At 52.7% G+C, this 16111-nt stretch overlaps 1 protein-coding gene across 2 annotated transcripts in view; it reads right to left on the bottom strand.

Annotated features, from left to right (window-relative positions):
* SLC6A7 (solute carrier family 6 member 7) overlaps positions 1 to 11701 on the bottom strand; it is a 32672-nt gene extending 20971 nt beyond the window's left edge. For both annotated transcript variants that reach the window (XM_025387190.1, XM_025387191.1), the window contains exons 1-6: positions 11195 to 11701; positions 7269 to 7452; positions 5339 to 5470; positions 4910 to 5144; positions 2914 to 3052; positions 1033 to 1167 (exon numbers count right to left, since the gene is read on the bottom strand). In XM_025387190.1, the coding sequence (XP_025242975.1) occupies positions 1033 to 1167; positions 2914 to 3052; positions 4910 to 5144; positions 5339 to 5470; positions 7269 to 7452; positions 11195 to 11227 (858 nt within the window). In that variant the 5' untranslated portion in view covers positions 11228 to 11701. The remainder of the gene's footprint in view (positions 1 to 1032; positions 1168 to 2913; positions 3053 to 4909; positions 5145 to 5338; positions 5471 to 7268; positions 7453 to 11194) is intronic.
* Positions 11702 to 16111: the final 4410 nt, after the last annotated feature.

The following is a 16111-nucleotide window of genomic DNA, read 5'->3' as shown; positions in this document are numbered from 1 at the left end:
AGACGGTGTGACAGCTCCAGGGATGGCATGGTCACCAGCCTGGCTCACAAGTGATGTGGACCAGGAGCAAAGCCTGCCCCAACACTTACACAGTGGGACATGGGCAAGTCCCTTCACCTCTGCAGGCCTCGGTTTCCCACCCAGGATCTAGAAGATGGTCTCTAAGCTTGGTCCAGTTCTGAAGGACACAGAGCCTAATGTAAAGTACTCAGGAGATTTGTATTGGCAATAAGCCTGCATAACCCCTTTACTTCCTTTCTGGAATCCTGGCATCTGGATTTGGACCCCAGCTTCACCACTGTCTAGCTGTGCAGCCTGAGCAAGCCAGGTCACCCCTCTGGACCGCAGGATCCCCATCTGTAATGAGGGGATAGGAATAGTGCCTAGTTCATGGGAGGAGTGCAGATTAAATCACTACACACATGCATGTAAAACACTAGGGCAAGGTCAGGCACAGTCACCAGACAATAAATATTAACGTTAGCTGTCAGTACCATTGTTATCACCATCGTCACTAATGCCCTCCTTGGGGTTTACAGTCACACAGATCTGGGCTGGGATCCCTGTTCTGCGATCCCCTAGCTGTATGACCTTAAGCTTATTAAAAACCCCTTTGAGCCTCAGTTTATTCCTCTGTAAAACGAGGAGGATAGTGTTTACAGGATTGTTTAAAATAATAAATGAAGTACAATATGCAGTTAGTGACAATATATTGTATTCTTGGAGAATGCTAAGAGAGTGGATGTTGCGTTCTCACCACAAAAATGATAATTATGTGAGATAATACATATGCTAATTAGCTAGATTTAACAGTTCCCCCACGTACATATGCTTCAAAATATCACGTTGTACATGATAAATACATAAAATTTTACCTATCAATTTAAAAATAAAAAAATAATAATAATAAATTAAAAAGACACAAGGAGGGCTGAGCAGAATGCCTGGTACTGGGGTGTCCCAGGGAGCCCTCTTTCCACTCTCCAGCTCAGGCCTGGCCCCTCCCTCTGCACCCCGCCCTGAGGGGCTCACCTTGGAAGACAACAGGTGGTGGAACTGGGGGGTGAGATAGAACTGGATGCCCTTCCAGGCCCCTGGGAGGGTGACTCCGCGGACCAGCAGCATGAGCAGGATGAGGTAGGGGAACGTGGCCGTGAAATACACCACCTGAGAGATGGTAAGTGAGATGCTGATGGCATTGGGGACCTTCTCTCAGTGCCACTCCTTGTAAACTCATCTGTGTCACTTGCCTCCCCAGCCTTTTGGTAGCCCAAGCTAGGAACCAGCCTTCATCCATGAGGACTCCCTCCTCCCTTCACACACCCAGCATCGGCAAAACACCACCACCTTGCTTCCCAAGGCCGTGAGACCATGTCCACTGCAGCCCCTGCTCCAGACAGCCATTGCTGCTTACAAAAGCCTCCTCCTCCCCGTGTCCACTCCCTGCCCTGGCAAACCCACTCTGCATCATCCTCAGACATTCAACATTCCCAAACTCACTCCTCCCTCTCTCCTTCTTTCCCAAACCTCCAGTCACCCCTTCAGCAAACACCATCAAGTCTCAACGTCCTCACTGCCTTGGCTTTGACCGTAACCTCTCCTCTCTTTCTATATGGTTTCTACTCTGTCTTTTTTGTCTTAAATGGCTCTGTTCCCACTTCTGCTATCGGCTGCACCATGCAGAGGAAACAGTTTTGATTTATCAATGATTGGGCAAACCATCCTGAAGGTTTTTGAGTTTTTTCTTTTCTTTTCTTTTCTTTTCTTTTTTTTTTTTTTTTTTTTTTTGAGACAGAGTGTCACTTAGCCTCCCAGGCTGGAGTGCAGTGGCGCAATCTCTCTGCTCACTGCAACCACCATCTCCCGGGTTCGAGCAATTCTCCCATCTCAGCCTCCCGAGTAGCTGGGATTACAGGCACCTGCCATCATGCCTGGCTAATTTTTGTATTTTTAGTAGAGACAGGGTTTCACCATGTTGGCCAGGCTGGTCTTGAATTCCTGACCTCAGGTGATCCACCCACCTCGGCCTCCCAAAGTGCTGGGATTAAAGGCTTGAGCCACCACCTCCTGCCCTGAGTGTTTTCAAAATGGCTTTATCATCCTTTCCACCCCTTCATCACCTAAAGTAGACATCTGTGGCTTTGTCTTCCAGTCTCTAGTTTGCCTTTTTCATGTAACAGTACCTGACTGTCCCACCATGGAGGTGACTCCATTCCCAGCTCCAGGGGTGGATATATGACCCACGCCCAGCCAAGCAGAGCATTCCATCCCCCCGGCCACAGGGATTAATTTAGGGATGGATGCACAGCCCTGCTCAGCCAGTGAGACTCAATTCTAAAATACTTGCGAACTGGCGAAAACAACCCTTTACCAAGCTTAGACATACGCCTAGAGCTGCTAGGGTGACCTCACGAAGAATGAAGCCTCAGAAGGAAGCCAGCCTGGAAGGAAGCACTACTGAGAGACCCAGAGAACCAGTTTCCTGACGACACTGATTGAACCCCTAGACCCAGCTGTGCCTAAAGCACTCCCTCTGGACTTTCCAACTGAGTGTGGTAACTGGGTTCTGGTCACCCGCATCTCAAAGAGCCCTAACTCATGTACTCACACTCCAAGTGTTCAACAAATTCTTGCTGAGCTCAGTCAAAGTGCCATGCACTGGGTCAGGATACAGCTGAGTGCAGACCCTGCCTTGGTGAGCTTCCAGTCTAGTAAAGCAGCCTTGCTCCTATGTGTTCTCACCTCCATGTCTCTTTTCAAGCAGCCCTCATCCCCCAGCCTCAAGGCTCTCTCCCTTCCCCTCTTCCCAGCTGAAGTCTCTTCATCTTCTCATGCTCAGTCCATGCCCCGCCTTCTCCAGGAAACCTTCACCCCATCCAGCCCCTCAGGCCTCCGGGGCCTCCCGAACGTCACCTTGCCAGAAGACTTCACACCCTTGAGGATACAGAGGAACACGATGACCCAGGCCAGCAGCAGGCAGAGGCAGAGGTTCCAGCGGATCTCCCCAGGGCTGCCGATGCCCTGGCTGCCTTGGATGTGGAGGACGTAGCGGCTGTGGGAGACAAAGGTCTCAGTGTCCCCTGGTCACCCCGCCAGGCTCCACAGACACGGAGTCAACCCATGACCAGCTCACAAGGCTCTGCTGCCGTTCTCCACTTGACACCCTCTTGGTCCCTCTCCATCGTTCTCCAACCAACTCTGACGCAGGAGGCTGGCCTCACCAGACCTTACCCCTTCCTCAGCTTTGGGAGGCTGAGGAAGCAAGATCGCTTGAGGATAGGAGTGCGAGACCACCCTTCCTCTTCAGCTCCCATGTGGGTTTGGCTAATGGGAGGCAACAGCGGGAGACTGGAGTTGGGAGAGGAATGAGGGGTCTGGGTATTTGCATATACATGTGTACACCACACGCACACACACACACACACACACACACACACCATCCAGGGCCTGGCCATGACTGTGTTTTTTAGGCAGCCCCTCTTCCAAGGCTCCGATTCTCCCCTGGTTCCCTCCCATTGCCTCCTAGGTTCGGGCGTGGTGACAGCTCTCCTGGTTGCTAGTCACTGATGCTTCACTTTTCGCTGTGGCTTCCATGACCCTCTGAAAAGTCCCTTCACTAAACTCCCTTCAGTGAAACCCTCTGACAATCCATCTGCCTCCTGCCTGCATCCAGACTGATGCAGTGGGCTGTGGCATGGCCATGGAGACCACCCTGGCAACTGCCAGTGACTGCATCAAATCCTTTGGCTTTAAGCTGCAAACTCAGGCCGATTCTTTCCCACTGGTCAGATAAACTCTTCAGCAGGTGTGGACACTTCAGATGGACTTGAAGTGGACAAATGAATGAACTATGTACTGCATGCAGGTTAAATACCAAAACATTTCAAGACACGGAGCCTATCTGGGAAAAATCTCCTAACAGCAGTCCTTTGTAGGTGAGCGGGTGGGGTTATAGGGTCTGTGTTCTCTGGCCAGCCAACAGTACCACCTAGGGACCAGGCTATTTTAGAATGATCCAGAACAGGATCAGGACCCAGGAGTCCTTAGTGTCAGTATTATCTCTATCACTAACTACTGAGCAATACTGAGCAAGCCTCCAGGCTTTTCTTTCTTCTCTCTCTCTTTCTTTCTTTCTCTCTTTTTTTTAAAGGCAGAATGCAGTGACAAGGCTTTGTTTTATTGACCATAAAATGGGGCATTGGGATAGGCTCATGAGTGCAACATCCTTCTAACACCCACCATTCCCAGGACCTACCATGTGCCTGGCACTGTGATAATGGTTTCACCTGCATTATGTTGTTTAATTCTGATGACGATCCCTTACTCTATCATAGTCCTATCTCTATTAGAGAAGTCTGAGACGGTCCTTACTATGTACAGTCCTGGCCTTATGCTAAGTGCTTTACCTATGATATAGCAGTTGCTCAATAAATATTCATTAAAAGAATGAATGAGTGGGTTAAATCACTAACTGGATAACATCTTATGAAGCAGGTACTGTTACCAACCCCTGTTACAGAGGAGGAAACTGAGACTCCATAATGTTACTATTACTAGTATCATCATCATCATCATTCTCAGCTAGTATTTATTGAGCACTTACTATCCACCAGACTGGACTGCACAATTTATTAATATATGCTTTCTCTCCTTTAATCTTCACTACAACCTTTCTGACATACCCAGTATTATTGCCCTCATGCTACAGATAAAGCAACAGAAGCCAAATAAATTGTTCAAGGGCACACAACCGGTCAGGTGAAGAGCTGGGATTAGAAGCCAGAGTCCACCTGCCACCAGCGCCTGAGCTCATCTTGGCGGTGCATGCTGAGCCCCTTGGGAATGCCCTCCGGCCACCCTCAGTGGTGCAGGGTCCCCTCAGATGCTGCGGGGCCAGCAGCTGCCTGACCTCCAGTACTCCTCACTGGGGCTGACGGTGCAGGTGAGGTTGAGGGGCAGGGCCCCATTGCCGTCCTTGGAGCCTCTGTGCTCCAGGCAGAGTTCTGTGTTCCACCAATTGCCACAGTGCTCCCACGGTAGGTCGCTGGTGAGGGAGGCGAAGAGGTAGAAGAGCACGTAGGCGATGATCATGTTGTAGTAGATGGCCACCAGGCCCACGATGAGCAGCATGGCTGCGCCGGCGCCTGGTGTGGGGAGAGGCTGCTGGGCTGCCCAGGCCAAGCCCTCTGCCAGCTGGGTGGGGTGGCCTCCGGGGAGCTGGTGGCTTTCTGGGCTTCACTTCCATCTCTGCCTGGAGCTTGTGGGGGTTCTGGGGGCAACCTCCCTGCCTCCCCCGGGCCCTGAGCCCTTTCCTCCCTGGGGACCACTGAGGCCTCACCTTTGAAGAGGGGGCTGATTTTCCAGACAGCCAGCGGCCCTAGGCTGGAGAACTGGCCCAGGGAGAGCTCCAGGAAGAAGAGGGGGATGCCACAGATGGCCAGCATGAGGAAGTAGGGCACGAGGAAGGCGCCTGCCGGGAGCGGGGTGGTCAGCAAGGGCCTTGGGGGCAGCTCCCCCAAAAGCCCAGCTCTAGCCCCGCCCCTCCCTGGCCTGCAGACGCCCCCTCAGACCTGATGGAACACTGTAGGTTTCTTCTCTTCTACACCAGACTGCTGAGGGCCAGAGTGGCCAGCAGGGATTTACTCACCTCTGGAGCCCCAGTGCCCAGAACAGTGCTGGGCTCAGCGCAGACGCTGAGAAACGCCTGCTGAGGGAGTGAATGAATGAATGAGGGAGAGAACGCGTGAATTTCCTACTGAAGAAAGTGCAGACTCCTCAGTACAGAACCAGCACCCTTCAGAATCTGGCTCCACTCTATCTGCCTGCCCCTCCCCACCACGTCGCCTCAGATACTTGTGACTGCCACCTGTGGTTCCGTGGGCCCACAGCCCTTCCCCTTTGATTCTCATATTGGCAGTCACTTCTTTAGAGAACTGCCCACCACCATATGGCTCTGGAAGGGCTGCCAGTCACATCAACCAACCCCCTCCTAGGCGACCTTGGGCAGAATTAGTTGGAAGTGGTTTATCATAACCTGGGGCTGGGAGGAGGGAGTTCACCGCCCTCTCCACCTTCCTCAGTGAGCTCCTGTCCAAAGCCAGGCTTATCAGAGACCTTCCCTGCAATTCTGTATAGATTCATTCAGACAGAGCAGTTCTGCAAAGCTCTTGGGTTGCTAAACCTATCTGAGGATGAAGTCATTGCAGAGTTGTCTGTGGCCACCTCCCCCCGAGGCCTGCCCCCCACCAACTGCGGGGAGGAAGCCTGTCTCAGGACAAAATGAGGCCAGCACACAGAGAGGAAGAGTAGGGACATGGGGAGAGTGCTTGCCGAGAGACACCATGGGTATCTTCAAGGTCCTGGAGCTTCAGAGGCCAGCTCCAGTCCCACACATCCTAGTCATGTAAATTTATCCTTTCTTTGCTTCATCTCTAGCTTTATTTGGATTTCTCTCACTTTCTCAATATATGCTTCCTTCAAGAGTTTGCTAGAGACAGGAGGAGATACAGAGTACTGGTGAGAGCACACTGGCCAGGGAGGAGATAGTTCTGGATTGGAATGTTGGGTCTGCCACCCTGTGACCTTGGGCAAGGACGCTGGTCTCTTCAAGTTTCAGCTACCTCATCGTATCCATGGTGCCTACCCAATAGGGTCATCACCAGGGTTAAATGAGATGGGCACAGAAAGCACCAAACCCAGAGCCTGACAGGTGGTGAGTGCTCAGCCCTAGCTTTTGCTAATGAGACTTGGAACAGTCACTTGATGGAGAAGCAGGGGCGAAAGAAAATTTGTTTAAGATGGGAGACTTTGTGTTTGCAGCCTGAATGGAAGGAACCAAGAGAGGAGGAAAGATTGGAGATGCAAGAGAGGGAATGATTGATGGAGCACAGCTCAGGAGGAGGTGGGGGAAGGAAGGGGTGGGGAGAACACTGAAAGAGCAGTGATCATCGGCAGGCAGATACAGCTCTTTATCACGAAGCAGAGGCAGCTCCCTCTGCCCACCGTGCAGGGCGTGGCCAGCCTTAGAGAGGGAACCATGTGGGTATCCTTCCTGGGGATGAGAGGGAGGAAGGAAGGGCTTGGGTGATGAGAAGGACAAGACAGGGCGAACTCCCTCCTCCCAGCCCCAAGTTACTATAAACCACTTTCAATGAATTCTGCCCAAGGTCGCCTAGGAGACAGTGGCTGAGGCCACCGAAAAGCTCACTCTACCCCAGGGCCTTGGCCCATCACCCCAGACACCCTCCAACAGGACCTCAGGCCCATACCTCCTCCGTTGGTGTAGGCTCGATAGGGGAAGCGCCAGACATTCCCCAGGCCTACACAGTAGCCAATGCAGGATAGCAGGAAGTCCAGCTTTCCTGTCCAGTTGCCCCTGTCTGCAGCAAAGTCCACATCCAGGTCAACATCGCCCTGGTCACTGGGGGTCATCAGCAGGTCTGGGGTGACAGGCTGCCAACGGGAGAGACCAAAGAGGTCAGGGAGAAGACTGAGGCCAGGCCAGAAATGCGACCTCAAGACAAGACTCTGGAATTGAACGGGGCTAAATGAAAAGACACTATCAGTCCAGATAATCAAACGCTCTCAACTGGACTAACCTGGTCATATGCAGGAGAACCTCAGGATTTTCGGCGACCAAAACTTACTGGGCCAGCAGGGTAGCTTAGGCACTAACCAAGCTACCCTGACCTTAGCTTGGCTAACACAGAGGTCAAATTAAGGGATGGTCCTTTTTATTTTATTTTATTTTTTTTGAGACAGAGTCTTGCTCTGCCTAAAAGAGGTGATAGGAGGACAACAGGAAGAAGTTGGGAGCCCGCAGCATAGAAAGGAGAGGACTTGGAGGGACCTGGGGTTCCCCTGAGGGAGGGAGTCCACTGATGCTCCATGGCTATAATGGGGCCTACTGAGAACAAAGGAGATCTGACTCCTTGTTTAAGACTGGTACTTTTCAGTCATAAGCCAGAAAACTGTCCCCAATACTCCCCCTCCCCACATGCTGACAGCTTGGCTGCGGGGGTCCAACCCCACCAAGCAAGGTAGGGAGAGCCTGAGGTCTGGGTGAATTTTGTGAATTCTGGCTCATGAGCAGGAAGAAGGTACTTAAGCTGTGATCTGTCTCAGAAAGTCATAATCTTGCTGTCCCTGGAGGGGAGATGCATGCCCAGAGGGGAGTGGAGGCCAGCTGTTCCTAAGGTCCCCTTTCATGCTTCAAAGTGGGTGGGAGGTCCACGGGGCATTCTCCCTTCGGAGACCCTCAGTGATGGTGACCACAGTGTTGATTTTGCCAGAAACTGGCTATTGGCCACAGGGGCCGTGGTGACAGGAACAGCCAGGCATTATTATGGGTGACGATGACAATGACAGAGCATGAAGAGCTGTTTTTAAAGTAACTAGGCTGCAAGGGATGAAACAAACACATGCCTGGCAGTTCTTTAGCTGTGATCGTGGACATGCTGAGGTGACAGGAGCAGCAGATCCCAGACTTATGTGAAACCCGGCCCTCCCCTCCAATGCCCCTTTCCCTGAGGCTGCCTCTCCGGCTGGGTGAGCATCAGCCTTCAGGAACCTCTCACTCCCAGGTGAGCTCTGGGAGGAATGGAGTGGCAGCCAGTTGACACTGTTCCTGGCGTTGGGTGGTCAGCAGGCCTGTCACCCTGAGACACGCCCCCGTCCAGCCCAGCACCATTCAGGCCAGTTCGCAGGAGGTCCCAGTAATGAGGCTCCTCTGATCCCTCCTGAGAAGCTGCCCTTTCCATGCTCACGGAGCGGTCCTGGTTCTCTGTTTCCATGGTGACAAGAGTTCCATGAGCAGGATGCTGCCAGCTCGTTCCCCTCCTCCCCCAATCAGAGGGAAGCCTGCTTCTGCTCCAGGGGCAGGACATGGGGTCCTCCAAAGCTGAGCCAATCAGGAGCCCAACTGGAGTCCCCAACCCCACCACGGGGTGAATCCCAGGAGGCTGGCACAGTGAGGATGGGGCTGGTTGGGAGACAGAAGAAAGCAATCAAATAGCTGGGGCAGGGTTGGAAGCTGAATGAGTTGCTTCATACTTCTTCCTGGGTGTAAGGCTCCCACTCCTGAATCTCCCACTCCCTACCCCGGGGCATGCAGGAGCACACAGCTGAGTTTGTCAGACCTGCATGCTCGCCTTTAGGGACCCACAGCAGGGGCTGGGATACTTAAGACTGCCCAAGCCAAGGCTCTTCAGGACAGAGAGAGACAATAGGAATCTGGAGTCCAACTTAATCATTGTGCAGATTAGGAAATCGAGTTTCAGGAAGAAGGGATGAGCCCAAGGTCAAACAGCAAGTTAAAGGCACAGCAAGACTTGGACCTAGATGCCCTGACTCTAAGTCCAGTGCTCATCTCTGAGCAATGCTGCTCCTTTGCGGAAACCTGGCATTTTCTCATTCGCGTCCAATTTTGCTTGAGAAAAGGGAAAGGACCCTGAGAGGAGGTAGCAACCTAGAACTAACCCTCTCCCCTGTTGGCTCTAGGTTGCTTAGCCTGTCAGCAGGTAAGCAGTAAGTCTCACCCCTCTGTGCCTCAGTTGCCTTATTTATAAAGTGAGGCTACTAAGACCTAGCCCCCAGAAGTGTTAAAGGATTAAATGAGATAAAGCTTGCTAGCCCTCCAGCCCAGCACCCAGCAAGCACTTCACAAAACATGGCTATTTACATAATATGCAGCCCTATAGCAGAGAGGGACAGGGCCTTTTGTGGGGAGGGAAGGCAGAGAGGGAAGAGAAGGAGAGTGGAAAAGAATGGAAACAGGACCCAAGAGACTCACAAATGATCCCAAGAAGTCACTTATGTCAGTGAATAAAAAAGACACACCGGCCGGGTGCGGTGGCTCAAGCCTGTAATCCCAGCACTTTGGGAGACCGAGGCGGGCGGATCACAAGGTCAGGAGATCGAGACCATCCTGGCTAACATGGTGAAATCCTGTCCCTACTAAAAATACAAAAATTAACCAGGCATGGTGGCGGGTGCCTGTAGTCCCAACTACTCGGGAGGCTGAGGCAGGAGAATGGCGTGAACCTGGGAGGCAGAGCTTGCAGTGAGCTGAGATGGCGCCACTGCACTCCAGCCTGGGCAACAAAGCGAGATTCCGTCTCAAAAAAAAAAAGACACACCACAGTGGTTCCAAGCCCAGCTGCCCGAGAGCAGAGAACTTGAATGAATGAGTGTGTGTGAGTGAGTGTGAGTGTGACAGTGTGTGCGTGTGTAGGGAGGTTGGTAACACCAGCCCCTGAGAACAGTATTCTCACGTCTACTAGTCCCTTCACATTCTTCCCCACACCTCACACACCCAGTGGGTCCTGCTTTGGTGCCTCCAGGCTGGGGCTGAGCCAGAGGAGGTTCAGGTTAGAGAATGAACTTGTCCAAAGTCACCAGGCAAGTGGCAGCTGCAGAATTAGTACTCAGGAGATCTGACTCCTTAGTTAGGACTGGTACAAGCCAGAAAACTTCCCCCAATATTCCCCCTCCTCATATGCTGACAGCTTGACTGAGAGGTCCAATCCCACCAGGCAAGGTGGGGAGAGCCTGAGGTCTGGGCCAACGGCCAATCTCCCACACCAGCTTCCATCTTCACTGCCCATATCCTCGGGCCTCCGGTAGCTCCCTCCCTGTCTTTGTCTCCTTTCAGACCCGCAGAGGGGCAGCCTAGGGTCTCAGCAGGGAAGCTAAAGGGGCGGGGAGGGAGCAGGCAGGAAAGAAGAGAGTCCTCCCGCAGGCTCAGGGAGCCGGCTTCAGTATGGACGACCGCCTCCCACTCCCCACCTCCCAGATGAGTCCAGCTCAACGCTCAGGTATCCCAATACCCCCCACACCCAGCAATCAGCCCCTGGCGGGAAGCAGCAGGGTGGAATTGGGGACTAGGGAGAGGTGGGTGCCGGGCCCCGGCCGCCCCGACCCCGCGCCTCCCAGGACTGCAGACACCTGTTTATAGCCCTGGCCCAGTGAACCAGGGCTCCCTTCATACTACATCCCGAACCCCAGATGGCAGGGGCCGAGGTGGGGGCGCAGACCGTGACCCTGACCCTCCCTGTAATCCAGCTGAGCCGGGCCTTTCCCAGAGCCCGAAGCTGGTCTGGGTGCGCCCTCAGACCTTCCCCAGGGGCCTCGATGGGGGCGGGTCTCTCCAACCCTCCTCCAGGTGCGCCCCCGGGCCCCCGCCCTCGTGCCCTACCTTGCGGAGGTGAGCTCCCTGGAGCTTCTTCATCTTGGAGGGCGGGTGGCCGGGACTCAGCTGCCCCGGAGCGCAGAGGTCGAGGGCACGAGAGATGGTCCACCGGCCGCTGCGCCTTTGCCCCCGCGGCTCCCGCGCACCGGCTGGGGCGGGCACGGACGCAGGCGCTGCCGTCTGGCGGCTGCGGGCGTGGAGCGCGGTCAGGACGCTGTGAACGCCTTGTCTGTCCCTGCGCAGCGCCCGAGGCTGGGGAAAGGTGCACGGCTACGCCCGCGTAACACCCAGACAGACAACTGACGGACGGACGGCGGGGGGATGCGCGCGCCCCCGCACGCAGAGCTGCGGATTGGAGGGCCCTGAGCTACTGGGGAGGGGGGTTCGCGACGGAAACCTCAGCTTCCTGCATGACCTTGGGCAAGCGACCTGCCCTCTCTGGGTCTCCCTTTCCACAGTTGGGCCAGGAGGGAGGCCAGCCAGTAACAGCCCACTCCCCTGCCTCTTCTTTGCCTTGCGACCTTAGGGGATAAGAATCTCACCTCCCTTACAGGAGTGTGAGCAATTCAGGAAGATGGAGCATAGAAAACATCCAGCACAGAGGGCCTGACACTTAGTAGGTGCTCAGTTAGCATTTATTCACTGACTGTGGGTTGCCCACGCCACCATTAGTCCAATTATTTAATCTATCCATTTTTATCGAGCACCTAAAATGTGCCAGGTCCTGAACTAGGTGTGCTATTTTCTCAGCCTGGAGAGGTAGGTGTTGTTACTCCTATTCTACAGATGAGGAAGCTGAGGGACAGGGAAGTTAAGTTACTCAAAGTCACGGAGCTAATGAGTGACACCAGGGACAGAGTCAGGCTTCATGGACCTTTGGACTAGTAGTAGTCTTCAACTCTCCTCCTTTCCTTAAGATGAAAGCAAAATGGGGAGGTTTGGGTGAGCAGAAGGGACAGCAAGTGCCACAGTGTCACTGTGATCTGGGACTTAGATCATCAATAACTGGTTTCCTGTCCAGCAGCAGTATGGCTTCTGGAAAGTTCTAATTTCACATCTGTAAAATGGGCCATGAGCCAGCCCATGCATGGCTGCCTCAGAATGTCCTGAGGGTCCAGTGAGCCTGTGGCTAGGATGGGAAATGATGAGCTGGAGCGATGGCACACATTGGTTTGCTGGGACTGATTGATATACGCTAGTGGACCAGTATATACATTACAAATTGTGCCGTTCTCACCCTCGCAGGTGTGCCAGTTCAGACATTAATCATACATCTGTTTGGCTTCCTATCAGTTGACATGGTTGGGGAGACCTTTGGGGAGAGATGTGAATAAGGGTCTGCTCTCTCCCACCTCTGGGGCTTGATAAAAGGTTGGAGGGGTTTAAGTCAAAGCATGGACTTGGGTAAAGGCCTGGCCAGGTTCCAATCCACCTCTCCCCCTGCCCAGGTCCTAGCAAACTGCTCTCCCCTTTGAGACTGGCCACAAAGGGCAGACCAGGGACTCTCCAGACCCAAGAGGAAGGTGTCTGTCTCCTCTGCCCCCTGCGTGCTGACCCATATGGGACCGAGAGTGGCTGTGAGTGTGAAGAGAAGGAGCATTTATGGAGCCCTACTGTGTGCATTGTGAAGGATTTTTGCATCCAACATCTAATTTTTAATTATTTCCAACTGTCTGGGAAGACAGGTTTGTGCATCTGATTTTACACCTGAGGCAACTGTCCCATAGGAGTGAAGTCATGCACTGGGTATTGGGAATGAACCTAGGAAGACTGTGGGTCATGGTTGGGAGAGGCAGAAGCCAAGGGCTCCTGAATCCAAGGAGGTCCAGGCAGGACCCTTCCCCATCCCTTGCCCTGGGCTTGTTAATGCATCTTGTACAAAACAGGCAGCAGCCTTGCTCAACCACTCTCTCCCATTGGCACTTGGGTTTCATGAGACCCTTTGGAAGGCACAGAGAGTCACAGGGACAGCGAGCAGGGGTGAGGCAGTTGGCTCAGGAGCTGAGAAGCCTGGCCTCTTTATGACCCTTCCTAGCAGCACCTGCTCCTCCCACTTCATGGACCCAGCTCTGGGGGAGAAGAAGAGAGCGGGCCAGTACTTTAGCCTCCCTTGGGCAGACACACGAGGGGGTGAACACTGAGCCACCGTGGCAGTCACTGGGGTTGTGAGGTGCAAATGGATCTAGGCTCATGCCTTTCAGATGGGGAAACTGAGGCGCAGAGGGGCAGGATTTGTAAAATCACTCAGTGATTCAGTAAAGACAGAGTCATGTCTGTAACCTAGGAGTCTGACCTCACCAGGCTCTGACCTCTAGCTCGTACCTCTCTGCCATCGTCTTCTCCATCCCCACAGCCCTGGTGGGGAAAGTCAGCCCTTTCATAAAACAAACAAAACAACAAAACTCAAAGATTTTCTTTTCTTTTCTTTTCTTTTTCTTTCTTTTCTTTTCTTTTCTTTTTCTTTCTTTCTTTCTTTCTTTTTTTTTTTTTTTTTTTACTGAGACACAGTCTTGCTCTTTTACCCAGGCTGAGGTGCAGTGGCTCCATCTTGGCTCACCACAACCTTCGCTTCCTGAACTCAAGCGACCCTCCCACCTCAGCCTCCCAAGTAACTGGGACTACAGGTGTGTGCCACCATGACTGGCTAATTTGTGTATTTTTTTTGTAGAGACAGGGTCTTGCTATATTATCCAGGCTGATCTTGAACTCCTGAGCTCAAGGGATCTGCCTGCCTCCGCCTCCCAAAGTGCTGGGATTACAAGCGTGAGCCACTGTGCCCAGCCAAAACTCCAACATTTTCTAAAAGACATTATCCACTTAAATCAATCTACCCACTGAAGCTCCAATTTTATGATCATACAACTGGCCAGGAGTGTGGCAACCAAGCACATTTGACAATTGCTGTCACCATCTCCTCTCCCCAATTCCAGAGGGGTTTTGAATGATTCTTGGCAAAATGACTGCTTAGGAATCCAAATGGTAAATATTCACTCTCCCTTTCCCTCTTCTCTCCATCTGTTCTGGTCTCATATCAAACCAGAAGTGCAGTGGAGATGTGTGTGTGTGGCTTAAGGAAAGTGTCAGATGAAATGTACTTTCTTTTATTATATATGGAGATATTTTTAAATGTATATAAATAAACATTTTTAATTTGCTTAAATGTTCAGATTTTATCACTGTAGAGCATGTGTTTTGTCACACCAGGGAGTGACGACTGTGAAAAACAAGGTTCCAGGCTGCTAGTCCATCTGGAGTGGTTCAGAGGAAGTGATCCCAGAGCTGCCTGGCTGGGATGGGACTGCCCTCCAAAGTTGCCCTGGCCGAGGCCAGCTGTGCTCCCCAGCTCTGCATCCCCCTGGCAGATCTTCTCAAACACTCAGGGCCAGGCTGATTTCCTCAGAGCTCCACTGTCCTCCTGTTCTAACCCCTGTATCTCTATCACAGCCCATTACACATACACACACATACACGCACACACACACACTCTTGGCTGCTGGAACCCTCCTCTCTCAGAATACTCCATTCCCAACCCCAAGTCCCTCCCTAGAGTAGCACTGCAACTGTTCTGCTCAGTCCACACCAATCTCTTGGCAATCAATGATGGGACTGGCTTTTCTACAAGACAGCTTCTCAGCACAGGGTTAGGAGTCTATGGACTCCCTGAAATTTTATGTAAACAGTGTTGACATGCACAATTCTGATTTGCTAGAGGACATAAGCAGTCTGTGGGCCTTGGAAGGCCAGCACAAAGTCACTGTAAGCAAAGCAGCACGGGCCATTCCTAACAGGAGAGCTGAGTACCTCTTATCCCGGGCCATTCCTGATAGGAGAGCTGGGCACCTCTTACCCCGCGGTGGCTTAAGATCTGGCTAGACTTGAAGGGTCTTTTTCCCGAGCCATTACAGCCCCCCAATCTCTGGTGGAACTCTGGGTGATGGGGAATCACTAGGCACAAGGCAGCAAGTTGCACCACTTGGAAGTTGTCTTAGATGAGTTTCCTTTTTCTTTTTTTTTTTTTTTTTTTTTTTTTTTTTTTTTTTTTGAGATGGAGTCTGGCTCTGTCGCCCAGGCTGGAGTGCAGTGGCCCAATCTCAGCTCACTGCAAGCTCCGCCTCCCGGGTTTATGCCATTCTCCTGCCTCAGCCTCCCGAGTAGCTGGGACTACAGGCGCCCGCCACCTCGCCCAGCTAGTTTTTTTTTTTTTGTATTTGTTAGTAGAGACGGGGTTTCACCGTGTTCGCCAGGATGGTCTCGATCTCCTGACCTTGTGATCCGCCCGTCTCGGCCTCCCAAAGTGCTGGGATTACAGAATTGAGCCACCGCGCCCGGCCAGAGTTTCCTTTTTCATGGGGCTAAACACCCATTGGTAGGTGATCACCAACCCAACCTGTGGGTCGCATCCAACCTCCTGATCTCCCATGTGGGCGACTGCTGCAGCTCACCCTTTGATGTGGTAATGCGCCGCTGTGACTCTATCAGAGGAGTGACCACTGACCTCCTGCCAGGCAGAGTCTTCCTAATGCGGAGACAGGCTTGTCCTCCTTCAGGTGGCTAGAACATCAGCCGGGCCTGCCAGCCTCTCACACTGGGATGCAGCAGCCCCATGAGAGGTGGCTCAAAAACAAGCACTTCTTATGTGCTGGGCCCTGAGCGAAACACAATTCTAAGCTCAGTTAGACTATTTTATTTCCATTTGACACATGAGGAGGCCGAGGCTCCAAGAAGCTAAGTAACTTGCCTGAAGTCTCGCAGCTTGGAAGTAGTCACGCTGAAATCCAGGCCATCTGATGGCAAAAGCTGCTGCTAAATACTGAGTCACAGAGAAGGTGTGGCCCTCCAGCCTGAACATCCCAGCACTGCAGTGTGTGGAGTTCAGTGGGATGCTGGGAGGTGTGAGTAGGGGCCTCCTAGGTAGCAAAGTGC

The sequence above is a fragment of the Theropithecus gelada genome, chromosome 6, assembly GCF_003255815.1.
Source record: "Theropithecus gelada isolate Dixy chromosome 6, Tgel_1.0, whole genome shotgun sequence".
NCBI classification, from domain to species: domain Eukaryota; kingdom Metazoa; phylum Chordata; class Mammalia; order Primates; family Cercopithecidae; genus Theropithecus; species Theropithecus gelada.
The sequence above is the reverse complement of the archived record's forward strand: the minus strand, read 5'-3'. Positions and strand labels throughout refer to the sequence as shown.